The 27,548-nt window shown below is 52.1% G+C and overlaps 12 protein-coding genes across 12 annotated transcripts; 6 read left to right on the top strand and 6 right to left on the bottom strand.

Annotated features, from left to right (window-relative positions):
- Nucleotides 1-318: 318 nt before the first annotated feature.
- M431DRAFT_494102 (hypothetical protein) lies at nucleotides 319-1,728 on the bottom strand (the record flags this gene model as incomplete). The annotated part of the gene is made up of 2 exons (XM_024917204.1): nucleotides 319-1,233; nucleotides 1,324-1,728. 2 exons carry the CDS (start codon nucleotides 1,726-1,728, stop codon nucleotides 319-321), a joined length of 1,320 nt encoding a protein of 439 aa, XP_024775339.1.
- Nucleotides 1,729-2,267: 539 nt separating this feature from the next.
- On the top strand, nucleotides 2,268-2,844 carry M431DRAFT_494103 (hypothetical protein; the record flags this gene model as incomplete). Its single annotated transcript, XM_024917205.1, has 2 exons — nucleotides 2,268-2,717; nucleotides 2,794-2,844. The coding sequence occupies 2 exons, from the start codon at nucleotides 2,268-2,270 to the stop codon at nucleotides 2,842-2,844; spliced, it is 501 nt and encodes a 166-aa protein (XP_024775340.1).
- Nucleotides 2,845-2,872: 28 nt separating this feature from the next.
- On the bottom strand, nucleotides 2,873-3,259 carry M431DRAFT_406079 (hypothetical protein). Its single transcript, XM_024914906.1, has one exon. It carries the CDS (start codon nucleotides 3,170-3,172, stop codon nucleotides 2,948-2,950), a length of 225 nt encoding a protein of 74 aa, XP_024775341.1. The 5' UTR covers nucleotides 3,173-3,259; the 3' UTR covers nucleotides 2,873-2,947.
- An 88-nt stretch (nucleotides 3,260-3,347) lies between these two features.
- M431DRAFT_83057 (hypothetical protein) lies at nucleotides 3,348-6,575 on the bottom strand (the record flags this gene model as incomplete). The annotated part of the gene is made up of 2 exons (XM_024923260.1): nucleotides 3,348-5,141; nucleotides 5,199-6,575. The coding sequence occupies 2 exons, from the start codon at nucleotides 6,573-6,575 to the stop codon at nucleotides 3,348-3,350; spliced, it is 3,171 nt and encodes a 1,056-aa protein (XP_024775342.1).
- M431DRAFT_494105 (hypothetical protein) lies at nucleotides 6,572-6,859 on the bottom strand (the record flags this gene model as incomplete). The annotated part of the gene is made up of 1 exon (XM_024917206.1): nucleotides 6,572-6,859. The coding sequence occupies one exon, from the start codon at nucleotides 6,857-6,859 to the stop codon at nucleotides 6,572-6,574; it is 288 nt and encodes a 95-aa protein (XP_024775343.1).
- Nucleotides 6,860-8,641: 1,782 nt separating this feature from the next.
- Nucleotides 8,642-9,181, top strand: M431DRAFT_494106 (hypothetical protein; the record flags this gene model as incomplete). The annotated part of the gene is made up of 1 exon (XM_024917207.1): nucleotides 8,642-9,181. One exon carries the CDS (start codon nucleotides 8,642-8,644, stop codon nucleotides 9,179-9,181), a length of 540 nt encoding a protein of 179 aa, XP_024775344.1.
- Nucleotides 9,182-12,291: 3,110 nt separating this feature from the next.
- M431DRAFT_141089 (hypothetical protein) lies at nucleotides 12,292-13,811 on the bottom strand. The gene is made up of 2 exons (XM_024912619.1): nucleotides 13,566-13,811; nucleotides 12,292-13,494 (listed from the first exon to the last, which is right to left on the bottom strand). The coding sequence occupies exons 1-2, from the start codon at nucleotides 13,653-13,655 to the stop codon at nucleotides 12,379-12,381; spliced, it is 1,206 nt and encodes a 401-aa protein (XP_024775345.1). The 5' UTR covers nucleotides 13,656-13,811; the 3' UTR covers nucleotides 12,292-12,378.
- Nucleotides 13,812-14,435: 624 nt separating this feature from the next.
- Nucleotides 14,436-17,806, top strand: M431DRAFT_82415 (hypothetical protein; the record flags this gene model as incomplete). The annotated part of the gene is made up of 8 exons (XM_024923167.1): nucleotides 14,436-14,526; nucleotides 14,607-14,774; nucleotides 14,834-15,166; nucleotides 15,226-15,352; nucleotides 15,454-15,495; nucleotides 15,556-15,640; nucleotides 15,702-15,747; nucleotides 15,813-17,806. The coding sequence occupies 8 exons, from the start codon at nucleotides 14,436-14,438 to the stop codon at nucleotides 17,804-17,806; spliced, it is 2,886 nt and encodes a 961-aa protein (XP_024775346.1).
- A 1,636-nt stretch (nucleotides 17,807-19,442) lies between these two features.
- Nucleotides 19,443-21,341, top strand: M431DRAFT_82328 (hypothetical protein; the record flags this gene model as incomplete). The annotated part of the gene is made up of 5 exons (XM_024923156.1): nucleotides 19,443-19,511; nucleotides 19,617-19,767; nucleotides 19,845-20,296; nucleotides 20,354-20,586; nucleotides 20,657-21,341. 5 exons carry the CDS (start codon nucleotides 19,443-19,445, stop codon nucleotides 21,339-21,341), a joined length of 1,590 nt encoding a protein of 529 aa, XP_024775347.1.
- Nucleotides 21,342-22,188: 847 nt separating this feature from the next.
- M431DRAFT_141098 (hypothetical protein) lies at nucleotides 22,189-24,494 on the top strand. The gene is made up of 4 exons (XM_024912620.1): nucleotides 22,189-22,378; nucleotides 22,446-22,553; nucleotides 22,604-22,797; nucleotides 22,857-24,494. The coding sequence occupies exons 1-4, from the start codon at nucleotides 22,333-22,335 to the stop codon at nucleotides 24,102-24,104; spliced, it is 1,596 nt and encodes a 531-aa protein (XP_024775348.1). The 5' UTR covers nucleotides 22,189-22,332; the 3' UTR covers nucleotides 24,105-24,494.
- M431DRAFT_113828 (hypothetical protein) lies at nucleotides 24,410-25,046 on the bottom strand (the record flags this gene model as incomplete). The annotated part of the gene is made up of 3 exons (XM_024911887.1): nucleotides 24,890-25,046; nucleotides 24,563-24,786; nucleotides 24,410-24,494 (listed from the first exon to the last, which is right to left on the bottom strand). The coding sequence occupies exons 1-3, from the start codon at nucleotides 24,929-24,931 to the stop codon at nucleotides 24,410-24,412; spliced, it is 351 nt and encodes a 116-aa protein (XP_024775349.1). The 5' UTR covers nucleotides 24,932-25,046.
- A 381-nt stretch (nucleotides 25,047-25,427) lies between these two features.
- M431DRAFT_519278 (hypothetical protein) lies at nucleotides 25,428-27,463 on the top strand (the record flags this gene model as incomplete). Its single annotated transcript, XM_024920386.1, has 2 exons — nucleotides 25,428-26,569; nucleotides 26,641-27,463. 2 exons carry the CDS (start codon nucleotides 25,428-25,430, stop codon nucleotides 27,461-27,463), a joined length of 1,965 nt encoding a protein of 654 aa, XP_024775350.1.
- Between the last annotated feature and the right edge of the window lie 85 nt (nucleotides 27,464-27,548).

A 27,548-nucleotide genomic window follows, 5' to 3' on the forward strand; every position in this document is an offset into this window, starting at 1 on the left:
AATATAAACAAAACAGGGCCGGTCTACCGTTTTCTTTGCTCTTTGCTCTTTTTCATTTCCCCTTTTCTTTTTGGAGGAGCCTCGAAATGTGAAAATCGCCGGTTCTTTTTGGTGTCTTCAATAAACCCATCCCGTCCGTGAGCCCAAAGGTATGTCCTCCTTTGCCTCTTCAAATCTCGGATTTTTAAAGTGAGGCATGAGCATCATCGTTCCCAAACCCCCCCTCTTCCCCTTCTTCAAAAAACAGGTCGATCTCTAGACGAGTTATCGCTTTGCTATTTGATTGTTACGAATACATCTGCTAGCAGTCTCGGTACTTTATTTGGAGACAGCAGCGTTGAGGACTTGTGTCCTGAAGAATCCGCCCTTGGTCTTCTCAATGACCTGCTGGTAAACGTTGTTGGGAGGGTGGTTCATAATGACAGTGCCATCCTGGCTGTCAATCTTGGCATCCAGGCGCGTCTCTCGGATCAGGTTCACGATCCACTTCTCTCCATCATCAGGGTTCAAGCCAAGCTTGGCGCTCAGGTCCCTGATGTTCATTCGGCTGAAGATCTTGCAGTAGCTCTCGCAAATGAGGTGTCGGGCAGCGTTGACAAAGGCATCAGTGGACGCAGCCAGGAAGAAATCGCCGCGGCACACCTCCTCGGCCATGCGGAGAGCCTCACGAGCAGCGTTAAAGTCGTGGGCAATGTAGAGGGCGTTGACAAACTGGGTAATGGGGTCAGCATACTCGTAGGCTTCCTGTCGAACATATCGAACGATGTCTTTGAGCTGCTTTTGCTGGACAGAGCTGTTGCGTGCACGTGTGCGGCCGGTGATAACGGCGGCAATCAAGTACCGCAGGATCCAGGGGCAAGAGGTCTGGATGGTGTTGATGTAGGAAGCAGAGAAGAACATGTCCAGGATGGGTTCCCGGGCACCCTCAAAGTTGAACAGGGGGAAGAGAGACCAGTGAATAAGCATGGTCCGGTGGTCAAGCTGAGCTCGAGGGTTGTTGAAGAGTCTCGTATCGATACCCTCTCGGACGTTCTTAAGCTCATCAACAGCAGACTCCCAGTTTGTAGAGAGGATTTCGGAAGCAAGCTTTCCCCATGTAGCAGCGGCCACCTTGTCATTGTCGGTGGAGAGAACTCGGAATTGGTAGAGCATATCGGCAGCAGGGCCATATTGACCGCATCGGAACTGGAACTGTCCAAAGTCATAGAGAGCATTTACCATCTCAATAGTGACCTAGGGGGGAAAAAAGGAGACAACAGCGTTAGCATTTTCGGACACGCAAGGCATTTTCATTGGTTTGCTTGTGCCAGGATTTCCACCTACTCCGTGCTGGTTCTTGAGAAACTCCAAGTTGGCCACCTTGTCGCTTCTCAGCCCGTTGACGACCTCGTCCTGGGTTAGGAGGTTTGCAATCTGCTCCGTCGCCTTCTCGTACTTGTCCAGCTGTGCCAGCACATCCTGTCTCTTCTTGGTGTACTCGGCCGGGGCCTCAGCAACTCCGTGCAGCTCACAGTACAGCGACGCTACGTAGTCCGTCATGTTGGTATCGTCCAGCAGCTGAATCTTGCCTGACAGGATCTTCTTGGCCAGCTCGGAATCGCCCTTCTCCTCGGCCTGGTCGCCCTCGAACTGGATAAGCGGGAAGAGCAAGTGACGGCTCAGGTGCGGCGCAACCTTGGGCATGATTGAGGCGCCATCGGCTGGCAGGGCCTTCAGAATATCCTCCATGATGAAATTTTTTTTTCGTAGGTGAAGAGTCTGACCGCGGCGAGGTAAACGGGGGTATTGGGGTGTTTCCTTTGGTCGGTCGAAAATGAGGAGGATTTCGTCGCTAATTCTGCAAAAGGGTCACCTGTAAATGGAGGGGCAGATTTTTGGTGAATTTCGCGAATACACAAAGTGGTGTGGGGGGGTTTGCGCTTTTTTACCCGAATATCCGCCGATTCCTGTCGCCAAAGAACCAAAGTTTTGCGGCGCATCATGTGATCTGGAGATTTGAAGCAAAAAGGAACTTTGAAGGCTCGAAAGCAGAGGCGCAAGACAGCAACCGGGCTGAATTGAAAGCTCGTGCGTCGCTGGGACAGTGACTTTCCTTGTCCATTAGTTCATTCGGATCTTTTACTCTTTCATTACCCAACAAGACGATCAAATAGGACCCCGTTGCAAGGATCCATCTCCGCCAGTAGATCGACTGTCTCCAAACTCGATCCGAATCACGAACTCTAACGGCGCAAGTCGTTGTCTACTATTGTATCACTACACTCAACATGAGTTACCTTGTGCCTAGAGCTCTCCCTCTGAGGAGTGCAAGTCTCTATAGGCCTGCAGTACAGACGCAAATCAACGCCTTCGCATCAAGAACTCCATTCCTTTCCCCCCTCCAAGCAGCATCCATCTCGACAAAGCCCTCGTCTCGACAAAACCCCAACCAGAAGCTCAAGATTCCCCCTCATTTACGTCAATTGAGTCGCGCTCCTGTACCTCCGCCAACCAAAACACCAGAAGAGCTTGTTAGCCTTGGCTATATAGTGCGCCGCACACCTTCTGTCCAGCTGCCTATATACCGGAGGTGGCAGTCAGGCGGCACACGCCAGGTGGTTTTGATTAAGAAGGTCGACGGTGATCGTGTACGGCTATTAGAGGATCTAGTTGGTGGCCTTGGTGTCGCTAGAGAGGATGTGCGGATCAACCCAACAACACAGCACATAGAATTAAAGGTAATAATGGGTGGACCTTCCTGCTGGCAATTAAGGCCGACGACACAGTGGCTGACAACTCGTTTCTCTGTTCTAGGGTGATTATTTCGACAAGGCTAGGGGGTGGCTGCTTGAGCGTGGTTTCTAAGCCCGTGTATAGAGGAGGAAGAACCAAACTTCTGAGACTGAGATGGTGAGCGTTGGCAAGAGATGACCCGAGCTTGACGCTCATTTGTAAGATGTGGCGCATTTTATGACTTAACATATATATGTACAACAAATTCAATAAACGAATAATCCAGGCCACCAAAAAGAGGTATCAGTGTATGTAACATCCCTACTCCTATGGACACAGACGCCGCGATGAGTCCGCGAGAATTCCGCCTTTCCAAAACCCGCTGATATTGAACACCTATGCACCATCGCAATTGTGATGGGTGGTTTAAAACAAACATTATCAACCCCAGACATAACATTTACACGTTTGATCATTGTCGACACCGTCAACTGTAAACCCTAACCTCCTCCTTCAGCCTTCGCCTCCTGCTTTTTCTTTCTTTTCTTTTCAAAGTGAACGGGACGATTATCCCGCAAATGCTCATATTTTAGACCTTTTCAAAAAAAAAACATTAAAACGTTCAAAATCAGGGCTTAGCCTGCCAGAGTTGTGATTGTTGACAAATGCTGCAATAAGCCCTCCTTCGACCATTCAGGGCTATGCATAGATAGGGCCTCCAGTAGCGCCTGCCCGGTCGGTAAGAAGGCTCCGGCAGCTGAAAAGGCTGGGTTATTCGGGTCTCTCGACTTTTCCACCAACCGCCTAAGCAAAGCAATCGCAAGGACAGAGATGTAGACAAGCTCAGGATCTTTCCTCGGCGGGGTTCGTCCTGCTCCACGACCAAAGGCTTGTTGTGGCTGTTCATACGTGCGACTCAGATCTTGACCGAGACGGAACAGATTGTTCGCCAGGCCGTTACCCGCATTCAACCAGCTCCTGACGAGATTTGACTCAGCGCCGGGTGCTAAAGACGCAAGAATTTCTGCTGACAACAAGCCTTGCATCAGGTATGGCTTCCGTACCTCAACGAGTGAGGGGAAATTTGCCGGTCGATCGCGCTCCCGAACTTTGTCTGGAATTGGTGAGATTGCCAGTGCAAATGTCCGGGTAAGAAGCTCGTGCGGAGTGGCGTTGGCAGCATCGAAAGCGAAAAGGTTTTTGTAATGACCTCTATTGGGCTCGTCGCGAGCAAGAAGCTTTGCCAATGCATCAACCGCATGGGGAAGGTAAGTATGAACGCTTGGGTCATAATTGGTGAAGAAAAGTGTATCATTGGTCAATACTGGACTGGGAACCGGAGCAAATGATAGCAAGAACTGCAAAAGACACAATGCCTGTTCTCGGCCGGGTATTTCGACCGAACTAGCAATATTAGAGAGGAGGACGACCACATCCTTCATGAAGTCAAGAGTATTGTTATGAGTTCGGAGAAGCATTGTCCTGGTGCCGAGATACCGAATGGCAGTGCAGAGAAACTTGATGACGGACTCATCGGCGAGTATATTATGGTTGTCGTTCTGCTCTCCCGGGAAAGACACGTTTCGTAAAATGGTTGAGATGCACACTAATCGATCGACGGCTCGGTCAAGTTCATATTCGTCGGTGCCAAAGGCGGGAACGTCCCGAATTGCCCATCGCTCAATCCGGCATGCTCTGACAACTTCCTCGTATGGGGTGAGCTGGATATCATCGGATACTTCTGCCGTGTGCTCTGTTAATAGCTCCAGCTGCTCCTCCGCACAATCGATGAGCGCATCCACCAAGTCATCGCAGTATCGCAGCTGCAGGAAATGTGCCTGGTTCGGCGAATGGGATACTGTCGCAAGCGTGTCCAGAGCAAGACGAACTTCTCCGTGTATACCACTTTGCAGGCTACGCGTCAGCGCAGCTATATCAATGTTACCAAGGTCGTTTACTGGAGGAACAGTTGGCTTCCACCGCTCCAGCTCTGCGCCTAACAAATTCGCTGCGTGGAGGTCGACACCGCCATACGTGGAAAGCTCTCGCGCGCAAGGATTATAGCTATCCGACTTCTGGGGAGGCCGTGGCATTTGCTGCTCGGCATTCATGACACCAACCGGTCTGCCGTCGGCTGGCCCCATAAGCATACTTCCCGCCCGCGAGTGAGCTGGCGATGGTATTGAAAAGTCATTCGGTCCAGCTGGATCAATGCCGCGCGATAAGCTGTTCCTATTGTGGCCAGGGATAGCGTTTGGCTGCTGAAGCTGCTGTGGAGTTTGAGGAGTGGAGAAGCCGTTGACTGAGGGTTGACCAGATTTCACAGGAGTATGTTGCTGTACATGGGGCTGGGGCGGCGGTTGCTGTTGCTGTTGCTGTTGTTGTTGTTGTTGTTGTTGCTGCGGCTGCGGCTGCTGTTGTTGCACCGGCTGCATTTGACCCTGATTCATATGTTGAGGCGGCGGCGCCTGTTTTTGCGGCGCGACTTGGTTCGCAAGGTTCGCTTGTTGCTGCTGCATCATTCTCTGCTTCTGCTGGGCTATCCAGACTTCTTCAAACTTGGACAAATTACGCTCGTAGATTTGTTTGAGCGAAAAGGGAACGTTAGGCTGCTGCGCCGGAAGTCCCATAGCCTGAGCGACATGGCCCCAGCCATTGGCAACGGTCACCGACTTCGAACCGCCCTTTTGCTGAACAGCTTGGAACAGGATCATCAGATTGACCAGCCGGTCCCCAATCATGGGATTTGGATCTAATGGAAGGCCTTTAGCATTCATGAGCCCGGTCAAATTCTTCATAAACTGTTCTCCGTTAATGCTGCCAGTTGGTCGGTGTTGAGGTCGCATCGGTCCTTGAGGTATCTGGCCATTTGGTACACCAGGCATCTGCGGCTGCTTCGCCATCATTCCGCGGCCCATGCCTTGGGCCTGCATTTGAGCCTGCATTTGCATGTTGCCTTGGAGTTGCTGTTGGAGCCGCATCTGATACGCGGCCATTTTCTGCCCTTCAGTCAGGTTCTGGGGTCGCTGTTGCTGTTGTTGGGGTTGTTGAGGCTGTTGCTGGTGTTGCTGTTGCTGTTGCTGTTGAATCTGCTGCTGTTGCTGCAACTGAGCATACATGCCAGCTGGCATTTGGCCCATGGGTTGTCCCATCTGAGCCATTTGTTGGGCCATCATGGGATTGCCCGCCATCGCATTTGGATTTGGTGATGGGCGCGGATTCGATGGGGACTGCGCGAAAGCCGGGTTGTAGCCTTGAGGCATGTTCTGCATGTATGGATTCGGCTGGGGTGTGCCATGTTCCGAGGTGATGGGCGACGTCTGAGAAGCAAACTGCTGAGCGCCCGGGGAAAACGGGTGAGGCGAGGCCGTCGCCACCCTCTGAGGGACACTACCTGGGCGCATTTGGTTGCCCATGATAGGCGAGGGGCTTGCGTTAGCCGAGCCGTTGGTCTGGAGGTGGGAGAATTGGCCAGCATTCTGCTGCGGCATAGCGCCAGGCTGGAAGCCGGGGAAGCTCTGCTGCTGCGGCGTTTCGGAGCGCGACGTCGGAAGCATGCCCGGATTCTGCCTGGGAGAGCTGGAGATGGAATCCTCACGGGGCCGAGGCCGCTTTGATGGAATGACAGAATTGGTCTGGTAGACCTGAGATGCCTGGTAGCCGGCGGGCGAGGCGTGGCGCATCGGGCCGTTTTGCAGGGCCATCTGCTGTTGATTGGAAAATTGGGCGGCCGGATTGAACTGGCCCGGGTTGGCCATGAAGGCAGAAGGGTCCATCATGGCACTGGCAGCGCTGGGGTCATTCATGTGCGGGAAGCCGTTGCCATTGTGGTTCGGGACTGCGTCGTTCATCCAGGTGCTCATGGCGATGAGCCCGACAAGCTGTGCGCGGCGACGTCAGCGAAATCAGCAGGCACGGCGGCCAAGAGCCCATTGATGGGCGCAGGGATGGATGGAGACGGGGCCGTAACACGGCACAGTGGGTGGTTTGATGGACGACAACGTTGAGTCGCGTCGCGGGTTGGCGGAGAGAATGTATGTGTATGTGTGTGTGTGCGTGTGGTGTCGGGTGGGAAATGGCAGACAGCCAGACAAAGAGCGCTGGCTGGGGGGCTTCGGGTGGGCGCTGGGCAGGTAGCACTAGCCATAGCAGGCTGGCCAGGCAGGCTGTTGGGCCACCTGCGTGCTGGGAGCGGCGCAGCAGGCGCTGAAGCCGGCAGAAACCCAGACACCCAGGGCCTCGAGAGGGGGAGCGGCCTCTAATCGAGGTACCTCGCGGAAGGGCGGCAGACGCTAGCAAACGGACGTACCTAGTGATACCCGCGACGGGTCCGAGGGTGTCCAATGGCTGCTACTTGGTGCAGGAGATTAGGAGACGAAGTAGCGGCGCTCGTGTACGGATACTTTGCGCTGGGTAGGTCAGCCGCCGCGAGTTGGGCGTGTCGAGGTACCGGTACAGCCGTCCAGCCTATAAAATTATGGCCACCAGTTCCAGTGGATGTAGCGCAGGGGCAGCGAGCGCGTGCTGGAAGAGAAATTTTCGGTGCAGGTGTCGGATCAGCGCCGATGCAGTAACAAAGAGCCACCTCAGCGGCACCCACGCAGCGCCCAGACTATCGACAGCTCGGGGCAGAAGCGTTCGCTAGCCGTCGCGATGCGATAGAGACAACTCGGTATGTCGCCTGGGGGGCAGCAGAAGGCAAGGAGGTGCAGGCAACGTGAAGTGAATGGAGAGCCAGGTCTTACCTAAGGCGCGTTGAGGTGGATGACTGCGAGTCCTCGCTGGATTGGCAGATTAGTTTCAGGCCGATGTGAAATGCTCCCTTCCTGAGATCACTAGCCTGTTATGGATTAGCGCTGACGGGCGCGAATAAGCCAAGTGGACCGCCGGCCAATGGACGCGCTGCGTTAGTGTCGCGATAGTAGCCTTTGCTCTCCGTATTAGCAGAAGTGCTATATCTGCAGCTGATCCACTAACAAGATCGACTGATGCTGCTATCAGTTCCCTATTTTGCAATCGGAATAGGATTTTGTCGCGCTCAAGTAGCTTTTTTGAGAGACGCAGCTACTTCGTCGTTGGTTGTGAATAAGACTTGGGATGAGAAATTCAGACCGAGGCCTAGCCAAAAGCGAATACCTGCATCGCAAGCACCGCTAAACTGCTCGTTGTATCAATGAGGCAGCGAGCAGCAGTCTAGTGTTTCCCCTTCCTTCTTCCGTTGGTGCAGAATGTATTGTGAAACGAATGCAGATGTCGTCACCACAAGTAAAACAGAGCAATTGCTGTGATCGATCTCCAAAAGGTCGCACTGAAAGCCAACATCTTTTGGAGCACTGCAAATAGACTGCAGCCATTGCTTTTCCGGCTTTCACAGGCTATATGACGCCTTCCTCGTTTTCCCCTCGCTTGCTTCGATACAGCGATTGGATGGCTCAATAATATGGGTATGGCTGCATCCATCTTCAAGCCGCGAAGGAGCAGCATCAACAGGCGCTGACCATAAGCCTGCTGCGACGCAATGCTGACTTCGACTAAATCCAGTAGTGAAGCACATTCTGTCGAGCAAGCGGCTCCCCTCGGGGTGCACTCTCTCCGGATACCACTCCAGTTCCAACAGGTGCATGCTCTCGCCCTGGCCCAGGCCAGTTTGCGATAAGACAAGTGAGAAACATGATCGCGGAACTCAACCACTGGTCCTTGCCGTGAAGTCGACATCATATCCCAATGCTGCCAATGCGGGTGTGTTGAAGAGGATTAGGCTCGACTCCTAGCTGCATCATTGCTTTGGCTCGACTCCTAGCTGCATCATTGCTTTGGCTCGACTCCTAGCTGCATCATTGCTTTGGCTCATTTGCTGCAGCTCGAAATGCAGCGGTACTGGCGTTAATGTGGCGCGAATGTGGCTCTGGTGATTTCATTGCCACCATATATGCCACGCAGGGTAACGAGTGACCGCGCGCACTTTGGAATCCAGAAAAACACATCCAATTCCGAGCCAAGCTCCTGTCCAGTGTGCCGAGCCAATGGATGTTGCATCGCCTTCCCAACGACTCAGCTTGCCTCCGGTGTTACTTTGTTGATAGGAATTGACTGCAGGCTGACCAGAATAGGTGCCCAGAGCGGCCCCACCACAAGCCACGAACCAGGCTTCGGCTTGTCCAGCGCATTTTGTTTGGCTTCGACGCTCGCTTCGCTTCAGTTGCTCCAGGCAATTCCAATTTGCGTTTCGCAGCCGCTAAGGCCTCGCAGCGGCATCAAAGCTGAACAAATCCAGCATGAGAGAGTGGGCATGGCGCCAGCCTGCTCCGAGTCGACTGGGATGGTACGAATCCTGGGGTCGTCGTGTCGCCTTGTGACACCGTTTGATGCCGCTGTCCAGTCTCCACAGGGTCAGCCACCCCTGCCACAGCGCTCTGATGGCAGCGCCGCTGGGCCTTGGTCGAGTCTCTCAGCGGCCCCTCCGACATGACCGGTTCTCGCATCGTGATGTTTTTTGTCTGGCCATCGTGATTTTCCAAGGGCGAATCCGGGCTTTGACGAGCACTTGTCGCCTTTTCCTTTGCTGTTGGCGATCCGTCACTGCCTCCGTGCTGAGTATTTCGCTGGCCGCTTTTGCTTTTCCCGACTGACACCAGCCGTGGGGGGTCCTCCACACAAGCTGGGTGAGGTAATCAGATCCTAGCCATGTAAGTGAGCCCGTGAAGCAAAAATGAGCCACGCACGGCAACGCGCAAAGAAAATGGCGTCGAAATCGAGCTAAATAGGGCTGGGAGGAGGGGAGAGGAGTTCATGAAAAGATTGAAATGGGAGGAAAGCCGGCGAGAAACGGGGGAAGGGGGGGTAGTTATGGGTGAGAGAGGCAGAAGGCCTAATAGCCTGCCTATAATCTGGTACCTGCCTCGGACCTGGGCCTGCCATTAGCTCCAGCTACAGCTACAGGTCAACGGTACATGTACCTACAACACAGCGCACGAATCTGGCACACAATTAAATTCTCCGCTGCCAGCGACAAACCCGCCCGCCGCCACTGAGAGCATCAAATCAGCATTGTCCTCACTTGGAGTTCCTTCGTCATCCGCGTCGCGCCGCAAGAAACCTGAAGGAAGAAGGGCAAGTCTGTTTAAAATCTTATTTTGCCCCTAAGCAGCTCGTTTGCCGTGGCAGCGCTCCGCAGCCCAAAGGGGGGAACAGGTCGCCTCACTATATTCGCTCATTTTTCTCTCCCCTGGAGCCCGTCAACTGAAGCTCCTCACGCGGTCCTTTACCCCCCCCCACAAAGCCCAGCACGTATCATGTACGAGTACTTGTATGGACCGCCCAACCGAACACCACCAACCGCCTGCCCGGCTTGACGCACCATCCCCCCTTCCCTGTAAGAAATAATTAGAGGGAGAAGAAGAAAGAAAAAGAAAATTGGCCAAACGGCATGGGCCTTTGTTTGACAAGCGTGCGGATAATGGCAGACTCGCTCCGGTCGTTCTCGTGAGCCCGCCGCTTTAGTGTGCGTCTCTGGAAGCACCGTTTGCTGATCACAGCTTGACGGCTGTCTGTACGAATACCGTAACGGCAAGTAATGTATGCCATCATCTCTGTCACAAAGCGCGCTTTAATCATGACCCGAAGAGCCGATGGCAAACCAGCCACCAATCGCTTACCGCGCATAACGCAGAACCTTTTATATCACCTCCCTCTTGTTTATATTCAATCGCTCTGTCCGACCAAGGTTTCCCCCTCCTTTTTTGCACGGCGTCCTTTTGGGCTGGTCGAGCTACTAAGTTGTGTGCCATCATGCGTGGCCTGGGCTGGGCCTAACCACGCTCCCGCCATTCCGTTCTCTCGCCACCCACTTAATCAAAAGAAGCAAAGAAAGAGGAAGCGGAAGAAGAGGAAGAAGGGATGGGACGATATTAGCATTAACTAACGAGTTTTATCTCGCCGACGCTGCACCATAATACCTGGGCTGGACCATCCATTCGGTGCTTTTCCACTCGATTTCGAAACGTGCTACCGCCAACGGCATGAGCCTCAAGTGTGTCGGCAAAGACAGAGGATGCTGCATGATGCGGTGACATCTCAGAACGCTATGAAACAGCAGGCTGATTTCGTCATGGATCTGACTCACTGCCTGTCTTTTCTTTTCTGGGTTTTTTTATGCAACCTCTCTGCGAGCTGCTCCCGAGGTGGAAAGTATAGATGGAGACCAAAGACCCCCATCCCGGCGCTAAGAAGGAGTTTTGCGAGCGCTTTGATGCTCCAAGTCTGTTGCTACATACAACCAGCCGAGATTACCTCCGCGAGGCCTCGCTTTTGTGCCCGCGTTCGCAGCCAATCCCATCGGCAAACCGCCGTCTGTATTCTCTGGTCGGTTCTCTTGGACGATTTTACGAGGAGCACTTGCCTGGAAGCGAATGCTGTTACATAGCATCCCGAATCCTGGCGATGGGATGCCTGGCAAGAGGCCATTCACCGTCAGCGGAGGCGTCAGGTATCATCCAATCCAAAGCACCACGACTGTCCTGTCACCAAACGTGCCGGCCAATTCCTGCACTAGGCACGCGTCTGCAAGCCCGACATTTGCCCATCGTCGAAAGAGACGGTCAAGGATAAGTGTCCAATCGCACAAGCCCCCGCATACCACCAACATAGCACTCCCGTGTCTAAGGGTTCTTCAAGCAGGCCCTTGAGCCTTGGCCGCCGCGAACCTCACCGTTCTTGACAATCCTAGAGTCTTACTACACATGAAAACCTACAACGGAATGTGCGACATCTGCTTATTTGCCTTGACAAATGGCGGCTCCGTACAGGCACGTGGAAGCGAGTGTTATAACGGCCGCCGGGTTGGGAAGGTTTCTAAAAGTACGGTTTTCGTAATACTACCGGCAAATCTGCCTATGGGGCAGTGTGATCATCCATCCATCCCTCTTACATACAACCACAGACAGCGCCGCTTGGAATTGGGCCAATGGAACATACCGAACCATCCGCAATTGCATCGCTGCGTATTAGCACCGCCGTGGCCACCGAGCATAAAGACGCCTCCATTTGCTTGTTACCTAGTTCTCCGTAGTTAAAATCCTGTGGGCAAATCACTCTCCCGGACAGAGTCTCCTGGGTCATCCATGTTAAACTCCAACGGCAGAGTGTGGTGTGCACGGGAACTAATGCTTGTCCAGGGCTAGCCCACGCACCAAGAGGCGCCATTGCTCCTCGCGTGGCTACCTGACAAGTGGCCCTACCTAAGCCATGACCTGCGAATACGATGTATCACCTAGCTAGGGGTAGGATCACCTTGGAGATAAGAACTGGCTGGAACGCGTGCGTCTTCACCTGTTATTCCTGTGCTTATAAGTTGTCCAATGTCTGGGACTTTGCTTGTGGCTGGCGCCAGGTTGAAAATACTACCTGTACGCTTGGACCACCACCCCTTGGCTTACATTGATTTGCATCCATACCTAGTAGAAATTTGTCCTCTCAGTGTGATGTGTAACATCTATGTTGACCAAGGAAACATTGACAAATCTGTTAAATGTTAAAGGCAAAAGGAATAAACATGCACGCTGCGATAAACCACACCATAGAGAGAAATCTATTAAGAAACCAACGCAAAAATACGTCATAAGCTAGCAAAACATACAGGGTAGCATTAATATGTACAAGTCTACTAGTCTAAGCCGCCGCCGCCGCTGTCTCCCCACCCAATTTCTCCTTGGTATGCTCCAGCACCGTTCTAAGCGCCTGGTCCAAGTCTTCCAACTGCAGATATGCGTCTATCCAGGCAACAGTCTTCTTCTCCAACAGGGTCTTGTTTGTGGTGGTCTCCAAATAAGATCCTAACCGCTGCAGAACCACACCCAGGCTTCGAGGAAACTCTGCCGTGTATGGCGAAACGCCCAAAAGTGGCTGTCGGATATGGCAGTTGCAGGTAGATGGATCGTTGGGGAATTGCTCATCGAGAGTATCCAATGCGTGCTGAGATATCCTTGGCTGGACCGAGAGCTTGCTAAAGGAAGCGAACATGAAGTAGAACTGCTCTGCAACCTCGGCCTTGAAGAACGGCTGCCTCCGCGATATATCGAATATGGCCATCGGAATGGCACCGTCCATGGCAGGGTTTGACCGAAGCTCCTGCGTCGTCTCCTTGTCGATGACACTGCCCTGTGCCTTCGACGGCTCCGGAAGAGACAGGTCGTTATCCTCATCCTCGTCGTCACTATCACCCAGCAGAAGAAGGTCATCATCTTCATTTGCCGGACGAGGCGCCACCACCTTTTCACCCTTGGCCTTCTTTTTCTCCATCCTCTCCAACCACTTCATCTCGCATCTTGCGTACTCGAGCCACAGCGTGCAGTCTGAGGAGCAGAACCGACAGCCTCTCATGAAGCAATTTCTCGCAGCCGCCATGTCACCGTCGCTTGCGAATCGATTGGCCGCAACCACCCACATCTCGGGATCCTTGGGCATCATTCGAAGGGCCCTGGTCATGGTTTTCCGCCAACGTTTCGCCGCCTTGACCTTTGCCATGTACGCGAGGTATTCACGCCATAACGCACCGCATGCGGGGTGTTTGGCGACACTTCTGTCGTAGATTGACAAGACGCGAGTCTGACCGGCGTGGGCAGAATTGAGGTTGCGGAGCTTCAGTCTCTGGCAGCGCTTGGAGCGGAGAGACTCGACTGACTGCTCCCACTGGGCATAGGACGACCATTCGGAAGGCGTGTTGCCCGGGGAAAGCACTCTGTGTTCGAAATCGTTTCGTTTTTGGACGATTGAGCGAATCTCATCCTGATTCGTAGCGTTAGTCCAGTACTCACAGCCGTTTCCCTACTGAAAAGTTTCTCAGGAACCATGCCCACCTTTGAAAATATCGATTTCTCCTCCCACTCTCGCAGTTGGGGGACGGAGCGTTCGAGATAGAACCTCGCCTTGTCTGCGACTCCAGCCATGTCGACCTCTCCCGATATTAGTTGAGCTTGGTTTTTGCGTAGTCTCCTAGCAAAAGCTGCACCTGGCGTTGGCCGAAGTTTTCATGAGGCTGCCAGAAATTTTAGTGGAGCCCGTTTGAACGCTCTCCAACGAGCGGCGGGCCTATGAAATTTTGGCGGGGCTTTTGCTCGCCTTCCATCATCAAGCTTACTTGCACTGTTAAGTCCCTTTACGTGATCAAGCCGGGAGCCGCACAGCAGCTAGTCCCTTTGGGGAGAGCCGATTTAAAACCGTTCGAGCATCTGTCCAGGTGAATCCGACTGATGCTTGCGCATTTTCAAGAGTCGCTTGCTAATTTACTCGTCTTATTTTTGCCCAATCAAACACTGTAAATAATCTAGATGATGCTAGTCACTGCAACTGCTGCGGCAAAGCTGACCTGCATGCGCAATGTCGTTTATCACTGCAAGGCAGCCTGGGGAATTTTGTCGTGACAGCTGAAAACGGACTAGTAGGCTGTGTATTCTCAAGCTGTGGGCGACATTTAATTTTCGTTTCAACCACAAAAAGCTCGCGCCGAGACGTGTTATGCCCATCCAATCCTTGTCATCCCCACAGACGGCAGGGCACAGGGGGGCAAGTCGCCTGTTGACACGATCGCGAAAGGCCCTCGGCACGGGCGACTAAAAATCCAGTCTCTTATGATTTCAAACCTCCCCTCGTTCAACTCTCCCAGTCCTTATTTCCGGATGCTCCGGACGCTCTTTTGATTGCGACCTGCGTTTCTTTCTTTTGTCGCGATGTCGTCGAGATACAAGGACAAGGACGGCGGCGTTGTCCTCAGCTTTAATGGACAGTGGGTTAGCTGGGCGCATACGGCTGTAGCTTATAGTAAGTCGCTATGAGCTGGGAGCTCGAGAATTGCGCAACTAGAGGCCGATGTCATGTTTTTGCCTGCTAACTTGTCGCAGCTGCATTCATCAGTGCATTGATAGTCGGCGTTTCTCTGCATTACCACAAGATCGTACAGAATGAATTCTACGGATACCCAGATGAGTGGTTCCCATCTGTCTCTGCGACGATCGGCGACCGATACCCGGAGCGCTCATTTTTCATGATCTTTATTGCAATCACATCAGGTAGATGCGGCCGAAGAGCATTGTACGGAGAGGAGACTGACTTGATTTGCCGCCTGTAGGACCTCGATTTGCGCTCGTCGGTCTATGGTACATTCTGACTCGTAGATCCGGTTCCAAGCTTCCGGGCTTCGTCGCTTCTATGGGCCTACTGCGGACCTTGACATGTGGTGGCTGGACGTACATCACATCTACGGACGATCACGATTGGCACGATATTCTCATGATATCATACATCGTTTGCACTCTGCCGTGGACAACTGGCTGCATTGCTTTAAGTCCGCCAAACCCTTCCGCTATCAGGTGGCGCAAGCGCTTGGCAGGCCTTTTCTTTGGAACTCTGGTTCCTCTGATCTATTTCTTCATCCAACACAAAGTACACCGTGTAGCTGGAGGTATTTCCCCCCAAGTCCATTAATTGGGAGACGACGGATTGGATCTAACGATAATCTAGCTTATACGACGTATGCGTTTTTTGAATGGGCCTTGATTCTCTTTGACGTGGCCTTCGATGCGGTTACGGCCCTCGATTTCAATACATTTGAGATTTCGGTAAAGGATGTCAAGGGAATCAGCAAGGGGTACGTGCAATGGCTTCCCAGATAGAAACTTGTCTTTGTCAATTTTGTCCAATGTAACTATTCTACGAGAACATTTCTAATAAGCCTTTTTTCCTCGATAGTGAAAACCTTTCCTCGGTCCCATCTGCAGTTTTGGAGAAGGAGTAAGTTCCTCCACGCCTAGGCATTTGATTTTGCAGTCGCTTACGAGTGGGTTCATTCAGAAAGGAACAGATTACGGGTGGCTTCTTCTCCATCCGATTTACATCAGCCGACGCTCTCGACACTGCTGCCAGTGTATACCATGGGGTTAGTTACTTGATTGAGGAATTTTCTATGCTCGATCTCTTGGATACTAATTCGTTTTCAGTTTGTCTTCTGGTCAATGCTTACCAGTCTTGGTCTTGTCGTGTGGTGTAAGCTCCCCATTTCTCTGCCCTCTTTTTTTTTCTCTTGAGACCCCTGCTCTGACATGCATCAGACTTCCCACTCTGGCACATGGGTATCTCCGGCTTCGAAGCTTTCGTGATGGTGACAGTTGCGCCGTCGCTTTTGGGAATTGGAGTCTTCCGATCATTTGTTGTGAACAATCTGCGACTGGTTCACCTTTTGTCGCTATGTGGTGTTGCTGCATACCTTGTTCTCGACCCAGTGCTTCGTCTGTGTACAGTTGGCCTCGGCGTTGGACTTTCGTGTCTTGGCTGGGCTAGCTCTCTGCATGCAGACTCAGTTCACAATGTCCGACTGGAGACCAAGCTGCTTGGATGGATGATTGGACTGATTTTGTCGTCTACGTTGAAGTTTGCCTGGTTTACGAACAACCCTATCTGGCCCATTATGCATGCCGCCAACGGCGGATGGAATGGTGTGGGACTCGTGCTCGGCATCTTGTCGGCTCTCCGATTTACCAGAAAGGGCCCTCTCACCGGCGGCTCTCTATCAGATGAGCCAAAGCAGCAAGGCTCAAACCTCCTGGCTGCTTTTGGTATTGGTGGTTTGTTCTTCGGCTTACATTCATTGCTGTCCGACACGAGCACCATGATTCTCTGGGTATGGGAGGGCTACCCGATTCGAGGGCCATATTTCTCCACTCACGGCTGGTTCACAGTCGCTGCCATGTCTGTGGGCATCTTCTTGGGCATCAACAGGCCTGGCCTTGCGGGAAGTTGGCCTCAGTATGCAGTGGGATTCGTCAGTGCTATCGTCTTGACGTTTTTCAGCCATTGGTTCGGTTACTACGGTGGTCTCGGTCTGGCGGCATATCTCATGGCAGTCTCTGTGCCACTCATCTCTAATGCCGCAAAGAAGGACCCGGCAGTGACGTTTGGCCTGGGCTTCATGTTCTACAACCTCATGGTGCTGTTTCACGTATGGGTTGTCGCCTACGCGTTCGTCCCTGGTGGCCCGCTGGTTCGTGAGCACACTGATTGGGTCATGCTTACTACAATGCTGATGATTGCTGCCGGTGTACACGATTTCAACACGTCGCGGCCTCGACACCAACCTGCTCGCCGCCCATCGCCCTCGCAACATAAGAAATACTTTGGGTTGTCAGCTATCATCGTCAACGTCCTGTTCATGTGTGCGGCCTTCAGGCGGTTCCCTACTAATGATTATAAGCCTTACCATCCTGAAGATCGGGTCCTGACAGCAGGTATCTGGACGATCCACTTTTCTCTGGATAACGACATGTGGTCTTCTGAGTATCGTATGCGTGATCTGATCAAAGAAATGGAGGTCGATGTCATTGGTCTTTTGGAGTCGGATCTGCAGCGTATCATTATGGGTAACCGAGATACCACCCAGTTCCTCGCCGAGGATCTAGGCATGTACGTCGACTATGGTCCCGGCCCCAACAAGCACACGTGGGGTGCTGCCCTCTTGTCCAAGTTCCCTATTGTGGAATCCAAGCACCATCTCCTTCCCAGTCCCGTGGGTGAGCTAGCGCCAGCAATCCATGCTACTCTGGACGTCTACGGCCAACTCGTTGACGTATTCGTTTTCCACTCTGGCCAGGAAGAAGATCCGGAGGACCGACGACTTCAGTCTGAGTACCTTGCGAAACTTATGGGCTCAACGGATCGGCCAGCATTCTTACTAAGCTACTTGGTGACGGAGCCGCTTGAGGGCAACTACAACACTTATGTGAGCGAGATTTCTGGCATGCATGATGTTGACCCAACCGACTGGGACCGGTGGTGCGAATACATATTGTTCAAGAACATCAAGCGTGTTGGTTATGCCCGCGTTAGCCGTAGCACAATCACCGACACAGAGCTACAGACTGCGAAGTTTGTGATTCCGCGTTCAGATGCCGAGATTCAGGAGCTAGCAGCCCAGACGGCCGAAGAGCGGGATCATCGCGTAGAGGAGGAGGACGTGCCGGAGGGATGGCGCTATCCTGCCATGTTCAGGGGAGAGGGTGTGAGAGATCATCGATACCACGTCTTTGACGAACCACGTTACTACAACTAATTTCGGTGCCGGCGGGATTGTAAACTTGTCTGGACGGAGTTATTTGGCGGTGATGGGGCGGTTGATTTTGGCTTTTTTTTTTTCTTCTCGCTTTCGAAGGAGCGAGGGACAAGGGAAAAATGTACTTGATACGGACACGGCTGTTTATTGATTAACGAATGATTGGGGAGGAATTAATTCTGTGATATATCTTGTGTAGCTGTAAAAATAATTGCGAATTCCTTCTTGATTTCAAACCTGTAGTGTTTTCTTGTTTAGGCAAGTAGGCCTGTCTTGATAACGGCAATTGGACGTGGTAAATCGGTTCGGCGCCGTGGAACAGTCTCTGATTCCCGCGGACTGTCTCCGGTATCGCCCTGCCGGGCCACCTATTCAAATACTAATCCCTCTTTGCAGGTAGCCTATCACGACAGCCTCACAGGCAATGCACGGAGCAATCATGCAATCCAGCCCTTGCCCATGCCTCGCTCACTTGGGTCCTTGAATACTGTAAGTGGACGCGAACCGCAAAACTCCACTCCTCTCCGGTCCGATAAAGTGGGGAGCGAAGAGGGCTGTTCGCAGCTTTGGTTACCGGCGGCATCCGCTTTTGCCTTGGAGACGCTTTTCGGCGCGATTCAGAGATGCGGAAACGGGGCGGAATTGATTCCAAGGTGCGGCTTCAATCGCCTCTGGCACTCGTTTTTATTTTAGCTATTTTTTATTTTTAACTTTCTTTTGTTGTACCTTCTTCTGCCGCCTGTTGTGTATTGTTACGAGGACGATTATGCAACGGGATAGTTGGACGGAAGCGGGAAGGGGGCTTATGCAACCCATTCGTTATCGGTTTCGTCGGAGAGGATGACGTTTGTTCTCTTCCGTGGTTGGTTATTGCTCGGACACTTTTTTTTCAATTTGAATTTGGATTGTCAAAGATTATTGGTGGCCACGTGCTGTGGTGCGAAGGTGTGCAACCTGAAGCCGCATTTTTGGCTTTGAAGCTTTTGAGACATCCGTGTAATACTGATAAGACAGCCCGAACATTGCTCTCGTTCAACTGTAGTAGTATTGCATGGACGTCTCCCTCTCACCGATTCGTGTAGGTACTTCTCCATGGCTGTCCCCGTGACCATGACGCGCCCCTTCGAAGCCGGCGGAAAGGGGTTGATGCCGACGGAATCTAGATCTCCTCATCCTCCTCCACATCTGCCCCCAATTGCACACGGCGCAATTCAAAGCGAATGCAAGATAATGCTGGGCTCTCCCCGCACAGGCCCCCCAGAATGGCGGGCGCGCCAGACCTCAAACGTCCCCGCCGAATCTAAGCGCCAGTAGGGCTGATTGGGCCACCGATGTCATAAAACTTTTGCCTACAAAACCAGCATCGACAGCATTCATGATTGTGTAATCGATAAGCCTGGGCACGCTGTGTGCCGTGGGAAGCCGATGATGCAGACTCGACGAGTGAAACACTGTTGGACTGGGGGGTCTTGCGGGTAAGCTTGGAGCGGATGCAGAGGGCCGGATGGATTGGCTTTTTTTTTTTATTTGTAGCTTATCTTCGCTCTTGTTTTTTTGTTTCGTTTCTCTTCTTCAGTCATTCTTCTTTCTCAGCAGAGGTCTATACTCGACTTTGGCTGGTTTGAACTGTGCAGAAATGCTGTCGCTCAGCAATCAACACCCTGTCGCATGGCTGGGGCTCCTGCTAGCAGCGGGAGCTCTTTATGTAAGTTGTTCCCTGATGATAGGAAAGGATATGGGATGAAAACACGAGACGGACGATTTGGATGAACCGGGAATATGAAGCTGGCAGAGCTAACGTGAAATCAAGCTCTTTTCCTTTGTCGTCTACCGCGTCTTCTTCCACCCTCTGGCGAAATATCCGGGCCCTTTTATCGCTAAGCTCACGGATGGCTACCAGCTCTACCACGCCTGGAAGGGAGACCGCCACCTTCAATTCTGGCGACTGCACCAGAAATATGGTTAGTCGCAAGACGTGGCGCTCTAAAGTCAATTGCGAGATTGCCAATAGTTGTAGCTAACATGTTTTGATTCATAGGCAAGGTTGTTCGCTATGGCCCCAACTCCCTCTCATTTAGCACCCAGCAGTCCCTGAAGGACATCTATGGCTTCAAGTCCAATGTTCGCAAGGCTGAATTCTACAACTCTTTTGCTCACCCCGTCGCCAATACCCACAACACTCGCGACAAGGAGGTCCACGCCCGCAAGCGACGTGTGCTCTCCCATGCCTTTTCCGAGAGTGCCATGAAGGAGATGCAGCGATACATCCTCAACAACGTCCGCACTTTCTGCGAGCAGATTGGCCTCCAGGACGGAAATGCCGAATCCAAGGGCTGGACTCAGCCGCGAAACATGGCCCACTGGTGCAACTACCTTGCTATGGATATCCTTGGTGATTTGAGCTACGGCAAGGCTTTCCACATGCTGGAAAGCCCAGACAACCGCTTCGCCCTGGACCTGGTTGAAGCTGCCACTACTAGACATCTTCTTGTAAGCCATTGAATTGCCAAAAGAGTTAACAACACGGTGTGCTGACGATTGAGCCAGTGCGGTACCATGCCCATTGTCGACAAGCTCAAGTTCGACAAGATCATGTTCCCCAAGCTCGCTGCTGGACGTGCCCGCTACATGGCCTACAGCAAGGCCCAGCTGACCGAGAGAACCAAGCTCGGAGAAGAGACTGACCGCCGCGACTTTTTCTACTACCTCCTAAAGGCTCGTGATCCTGAGACCGGCCAGGGCTTCTCTACCCCCGAGCTGTGGGGAGAGTCCAACCTGCTGTAAGCCATCTCCGAAGATATACATCTAATACGCTCTTATGAACCCCTCATACTGACATAAAACAACCAGCATTATTGCCGGATCTGATACCACCTCGACTGCCATGGCCTCTACCCTGTTTTACCTGACTCGCAACCCCCACGCTATGCAGAAGGTTGTTGACGAAATCCGAGGCAAGTTTTCCGACGTTGAAGAGATTGTTCAAGGACCTACTCTTGCATCTTGCACCTATCTTCGTGCCTGTATCGATGAGGCCATGCGTATGTCTCCTTCTGTTGGCGGTATCCTGCCTCGTGAGGTCTTGCCCGGTGGCATCACCATCGATGGCCATTTCGTCCCTGCCGGAATTGTCGTCGGAACTCCCCACTACAACATCCACCACAACGAGGAGTACTACCCCCAGCCATTCACTTATGCTCCTGAGCGATGGATCAAGGACGCTATCAACCCTGCCACCAAGAGGGTATCAACCGTGGAAGACGTTTCACAGGCGCAGGCCGCCTTCTGCCCCTTTAGCATTGGACCTCGTGGATGCATTGGCAAGGGTTTGGCCTATGTTGAGATGACCCTGACTCTTGCTCGAGCCTTCTACCTCTATGACATGAGAAGAGCCATTGGTGTTGCCGACCCTAGCGAGGGCCGCGCTGATCTGGAATGGGGCCGACACCGCCCCGAGGAATTCCAGCTGGCGGATATTTTCACCAGCGCCAAGAAGGGACCCATTGTTGAGTTCAAGTTGGCCGAAAAGTACTAAACTGGTGGTTGCGTCGTGTACGTTATGATATTGGTGAAGAGATGATGAGCGAGGCAGATTGCTCGCTTTTACAAGTCGGACTGAAATTCCACAGGTAAGAATGAGACCATGTACAAGGCATGAGGGCGGCATTGGAGATTTACGACCAATTTTCATGAATTACACAATGATATAAAAAACACAAATAAAAATGCAATAAAATTTCTAAATCGAAGTCGGTTTGTGATCGTGTTTCGCGATGTATCTGACCTGGCGCATTTGATGTTATTTTACTGGGCGCACGTAACACGAGCTCAACGGACTTAAACAGCCGAACGTAGAGTAGCGGAATTTTCTAAGCCCTGAGAGTAATTGTAAAGGGAAAAAGCAAGAGAGGCTACGTAGGTAGGTATGGTATAGTAAGGATATCAACGATGCGATTTTGGGCAAGTTCAGTCTGAGCTACGAGTAAAAAAGGTATTTTCCACATAAAATACTAAGGGAGGTACTTCTGCTCGGCATTGCACTCTTCAGTAACATCTTAGGTACCTCTACAAGTCCGAAAATATAGATTTCTACAAGGTTATCAGGAATCTAGAGGCTAGACTCAAGGGGTTTTATAAGTTTACAAAGCCTCAGACTCAATTCAGCTCAAATTCACCCAAGGCATCTATCTATTCATAAGCACCGATGAATCCGTTTGATGGCTTCAGAAACAACTGACATTAGAGACGATGCAGGGGACGGGTATGGCGGACATGATTGGCCAGCAGGTTTCTGTAGGCGCTGGAGAACCACTAAACCGCCCCAAGGCTGCACAAGGCTGCCTACTAGGCATTTGCTTTTATCTTTCCGGCCTATCTAATCGCCAACCTTCAATTGCCCAGGATTCCTTCGTTTCTTCCACCTTTCTCGCGACAACATCGTGAGACGACGTTGGAACGACGATATTTCGCGATGGCATAGCTGCTGTAACCATCTTATAATCATCATCTTCCGCTGACTGCCCACTATGGCGGTGTGCCGATTCTACCAGCAGGGCTATTGCAAGTTCGGCAGTACGTTCACCTTTTTCACTTCGACTTCGACATCCCCCTTGCAAGAGGTGCTAACGCCCTTTGGTAGACAGCTGTCGCTACGAGCACCCCAATGCCGGTGGCAATCGCAACCAGTCCTCGAACCGCTTCGGAGCTTTGGGAGGAACTAACACGGGTGGGAGTGAGAGCCCGTTGAGTAAGATGCATGAAGCCGATTGTTCTTGATGGCGCTGACCTCGGGAACAGCAAAATACGGTTTAGGTCCTGATGTGATCGAGAAAGACTTGACGATAGAGGCGCCCCAATGGATTCTGTCTGCGTATGCTCCAGGGCGAGACGCTCCAGAACAGCTCTTTGGAGGGTATCCTCGCGAACAGAGCTTTGAAGAACTCAGACTTCATTACCTCATAGGCAAAGCTTCAGGCAATGAGCAGCAGGCTGTGAGGATATCCATTACAAATAAACTATTTCATGATTGTTCTAACCAAGGTGCGCGCAGCTCAACGAAGCACAACAATTGTACCAAAATGCAAAGCAGCAAATGGAAGCCGCGGCGCGAAACCCGATGGAAGCGGCACGATTCATTGCAGAAGCGGAAAACCGGCATCCCAACCGACATGATATATGCAAAGAGGGAACCCAAGGCGCACCATTTGGCGAGTTTCAAGTGGGGAGAAGGCCCAATGCTACAAATCCATTTGGTGCGAACACTGCTACTACAAATCCGTTCGGCGGGAACCCTGCTACTATGGCGTCCACGACAGGCGCATTTGGCCAGCCGTCTGCTCTAGGACAGAAGCCCAACCCCTTTGGTCAACCATCACAACCTGCGTTTGGTCAACCATCTCAGCCCACATCAGCATTTGGACAGCCAACGCAAACAGCTTCTCCGTTCTCTCAACCATCACAACCGGCCTCGGCATTTGGTCAACCGTCTGCGCTTGGGGCCAAGCCTAGTCCATTTGGTGCCCCTGCTTTTGGCCAACCTTCTCAGCCAAACACACAATCTAGTCCATTTGGACAACCTCAGGCGCAAGGAAGTGCATTTGGCCAGCCGTCTGCGCTTGGACAGAAGCCGAACCCTTTCAGCTCTGCTGCAGGCGCCAGCCCAAGTCCCTTTGGACAACCATCCGCCCCTGCTGCCAATCCATTCGCAGCTCCAGCTCCAGCTCAAAACACAAATAGTTCATTTTCTCAACAGCCTGTTCAGAACCAGTCACCGTTTGGGGCGCCGGCAAACCAAACCTTTGCGCAGAATAATGCGAGCCCATTTGGGCAACAACCACAACCACAACAACAGCAACAGCCCACCGTCAATCCTTTCGCCCAAAATCAGACAAACGGCACATCTTCTCAGGCTAATCCCTTTTCAGGGGCTCAGCAACCTCCGTCAGCGGGAGCTGGTGTGGGCAGCAACAACCCTTACCCTCCAGGCAGTTCGAAACAGCACCCAAATGTCGAAAGTTACAGCTCAAGGGCTATGGATGGGCGGCTGACCATGTTCAAAGGGAAGCCAGTAACTTATGTCGGTGATGTGCCTGGGATCCTCGCATTTGACGGCACATGGACACGGATTTGGTTCCCCAAAGGTCCTCCAGGCTACAACAAGGATACAGAACTGCCCATTGAACAATACAGTGACCAATTGAAAACCCAATGGGCTGCCTTTGCTGAGACGGGAGGATTCGCCGATGGCTTGATGCCGGAGCTGCCCCCGCCGCGAGAATGTACGCAATGGGATTTTTAACTAGAATAGAAGGATGTCCAGTATGTTTGGAAATCGAACGGATATGAGATGGAGTTAAGTAATGGATCAATATGGGCGTTTATCGATGTGGTTCCATGTTCTGAACATAACGCAGACAAACTACGGCGTTAACGGGCTGCTTTGGAAGAGAGGAAAACACAGTCACAAGGATTATATAAAGAGACCAATTGGGTATATGTCTTGAACCAGTTTATTTTGTGCCTATCTGCTGCGAGGGCTGTTTTAATCTCCCTCGACGTCAGGGTCTCGGCCACTCCAACATCTTTACGAAATTGGAAATTCGCTTAAGCAGCGATGGTGACCTCAACCTCGACACCAGCGTCGATGTTGACAATGATCTGCTTGACGACCTCAGTGGGGGCGTGGAGGCTACAGACGAGACACGGTTAGCAAACTGCGTACGAAGCGCAAGTCTCGAAAAAGGGTAGTAAACGCACTCGATGAGACGCTTGTGAATGCGCATCTCGAAGCGGTCCCAGGTCTTGGAACCCTCACCGCAAGGGGTCTTGCGGGGAGTGACGGTCAGGCACTTGGTAGGCAGACGGACAGGGCCCTTGGCGCGGAGGTCCTTGTTCTTGGCACGGTCGATGATCTCGGAGCAGACCTTCTCGAGGACCTGGACCTTGCGAGAAGAAAGGGTGATGCGGATCTTGTGGCTCTTCTGTACATTGGACGGTACGTTAGCGGCTGCTGATGCTTCAAGGGGAGCTGTGCTGTGCTATGCTCTGCGGTCGACGCAAGTCGCAAAGGAGAAGGAAACTAACAGCCGGCTCCTGAACATCCTTGTCGTTCTTCTGGTAAGACATTTTGAACGGCTTCACGACTCGAACGGATCGTTATAATTGGATTGAAAGGGGACGATCTTCGTATCGGCAAAGTGATGAGGCCGGGATAGTTGGCGATTGATGCGGATGGTGATGTTTTTTGCAAGTAGCAGAAATCGCGGAACTTTTTGGTGGGGTTGCAAATTGTCCAGCTAGGGCTTTCGCTGTGCGCTGCGCTAGTCCTGTTGCGGTGATGGTGCGAGCTTAAACTAAGCGTTGCGATTGGCAGATGCAACTGCCTCGCCCGGGGAGTTGGTGGGTCAGATTTGTGCTAACCGGAACGAGATCTCCAATGAATCATTCGGCGATGATGGGGGCAGATGCCTGTGAGAGGCTTCAGATGAGAGTGTTTATTTATATCTATATCCAAAAGCTGCTCCTTTCCCCTGTCTTACAGTAGCTGATCATTCCGTCTATCCCACAAGCCATAATAGACCAAGTTTTACCCCATCATACATAAACCAGAAGAAAAGACGTCATGGTTTCTCTACCGCCCTTTGCCCCGTTTCCAAAGGCCTCGTGGCGGCAGCGTATCTCACCCGAAGACTGGGATGCTCTATCGGAAGCATGGATTGCACTATCACAAGCTTATCTGGACCTGGACGATGCCGCATTCAAGCAGGCAGCTGCAGACAATGAGGCTCTGACAGTATTTGTATCAACATTCGTGGAGGAGACCGCAGTCGAATCTGGCGCAAAGACAATATCACCGCGGTTGTTAAAGACGATCTTCCGCCTCATCTCACGGCTCTTGACAATATGTCCTTCACCTCGGTTGTTAGACGTTCATTTTCTGGCCGGCTTAGCCAGGATGTTTCCAAAGAAACACACTGCTCCGCTGCTTGCGCGGCTATTCGCCAGTCACGCTGCCCCCATCGAATCTTCATTACTTTCTCTCAAAAAGCTGCTTATCCCGCAGCTCGACGCCGGAAGTAAGGGTGACCTCAAACTTGTCGAGCTAGAACTCACGCGTCTGAATCCGCTGCTGCATGCTTCCCCTAACGCATGTATACTTCTTCTCGCTGGATCCGACTTCTTCGACGGTCTAGTCACCTGCTTCCGGGTCATCAATCCACCTCTGCGCAAGACCATCGTTACTACCGTCTACCTATGCCTCATTGGGTTGATAGAAGTAGAGCCTCCCAAGTGGTCTATGATTAGCGATCAATTATACGCTATTCAGGTTGCTGCGGAGGCACACAAGAAGGGGACCCTGAATCCTAACGACTCCCTAGGCGCTGATCTCGTGACGAATACACCAATACTGAAGGCCTTGCTTCGAAAAATAGAGTCATCGACAGCAGCACCGTCGAATCTTAAGAATCGCATCACTACCCTGGAATCTTTCAAGACGGGCATCATTGTCCGGCCGAAGAAGTTGATAAAGCGAAAGGTGGATAAAGGAAAGGGAGTAGAATCAGCTGAGGATGTACATGCGGAGATACATGTCCACCAGATGAGCCAGATCACCCATGTTCAGGACATTTTTCCGGACATGGGGGCCGGTTTCATTGCGAAATGCTTGGATGAGTATAATGGCCATGTGGAGCAAGTGATTGCGAATCTGTTTGATGAAACGCTACCGCCGCATCTTGCCACTGCGGACAGGACAGAGCCATTGTGAGTTTCTCAATATCTCCTTCTTTTTACAAAGTGAACTTCTTGTGACTCAGCTAACAATTTCTTCTGAGAAGGTCACATACGCAACCAGATACTCAAGCACATAAAGACCTGGCGCCTCGCTCAACACCGACACAGCTACCCATTAGACGCAACGTTTTCGACGACGATGAGTTTGATCGGCTGGCAGTCGACACTTCCAAAATCTCGTTTGGCAAGAACCCCGAGAAGACGGCTGACGACGTCCTCAGGGACAAGTCAACAGCTCCAAACAAGGCAGCCATCCTATCCGCTCTCGCATCACTTGACCCAGACGACGATGAGCGTGACGACACCTATGATGCCGCCGACGTGGGAGGTACCGTGGACGCACGCAACCAGGAGGCCGATGGTGTCAACGATAGCAACGAGGAGCTTCTCTTCCGTGCTTTCCAGGCGGATCTTAGGATCTTTGCAAGAGATGCAGAAACGAGGAGGAGCGCTACCCGCACAAAACTGCGGGATGAAACAGGCATGGCTGATGAGGCTATCGAAGGATGGGCAGTCATGCTGCAGAGGAATCCTACCCAGATGAAGCGTCTGGAGGCTAAATATGCATGGAGCGGCCAGCAATCACAGCTCGAACGCACTTCATGGAGAGCCAGTCCTGCCGGTTCAGGTGCAGAGGAGAGTGATCCGGATGGAGGCTCGAATAGGGGCGGACGAGGCGGGCGTGCGAGAGGAGGACGCGGTCGAGGAGGTCGTGGCAGAGGAGGGAATGTTGCCGGGCCGACGGGAGAGAAGGATACGGAAATGGCTAGGAAGAATAAAGAGGCTCATAAAGGAGCGAGAGCGAATCACCATAGACGGGATGCAAGGGCTAAGAAGATGGCTCGTGGAGGGTTTGCGGGGTGAAAGGAATATAGGAATGGTCTTATTCTGGCATAAGAAGAATGTGGAAGCTTATGAGAACGGGTCAAAGAATATGAATAATGGAAAG

This window comes from Trichoderma harzianum (genome assembly GCF_003025095.1).
Source record: "Trichoderma harzianum CBS 226.95 unplaced genomic scaffold M431scaffold_5, whole genome shotgun sequence".
NCBI classification, from domain to species: Eukaryota; Fungi; Ascomycota; class Sordariomycetes; order Hypocreales; family Hypocreaceae; genus Trichoderma; species Trichoderma harzianum.

What these genes read in the sequence shown, in the direction of transcription:
- M431DRAFT_406079 (XM_024914906.1), bottom strand. Translation starts at nt 3,172, where the DNA reads ATGTTATGTCTGGGGTTGATAATGTTTGTTTTAAACCACCCATCACAA.
- M431DRAFT_141089 (XM_024912619.1), bottom strand. Translation starts at nt 13,655, where the DNA reads ATGGCTGGAGTCGCAGACAAGGCGAGGTTCTATCTCGAACGCTCCGTC. An exon ending in AGAAATCGATATTTTCAAAG is followed by an intron (nt 13,495 to 13,565) that starts GTGGGCATGGTT and finishes GCTACGAATCAG; the next exon opens with GATGAGATTCGCTCAATCGT.
- M431DRAFT_141098 (XM_024912620.1), top strand. Translation starts at nt 22,333, where the DNA reads ATGGCGGTGTGCCGATTCTACCAGCAGGGCTATTGCAAGTTCGGCA. An exon ending in GGGCTATTGCAAGTTCGGCA is followed by an intron (nt 22,379 to 22,445) that starts GTACGTTCACCT and finishes GCCCTTTGGTAG; the next exon opens with ACAGCTGTCGCTACGAGCAC. An exon ending in TGGGAGTGAGAGCCCGTTGA is followed by an intron (nt 22,554 to 22,603) that starts GTAAGATGCATG and finishes CCTCGGGAACAG; the next exon opens with CAAAATACGGTTTAGGTCCT.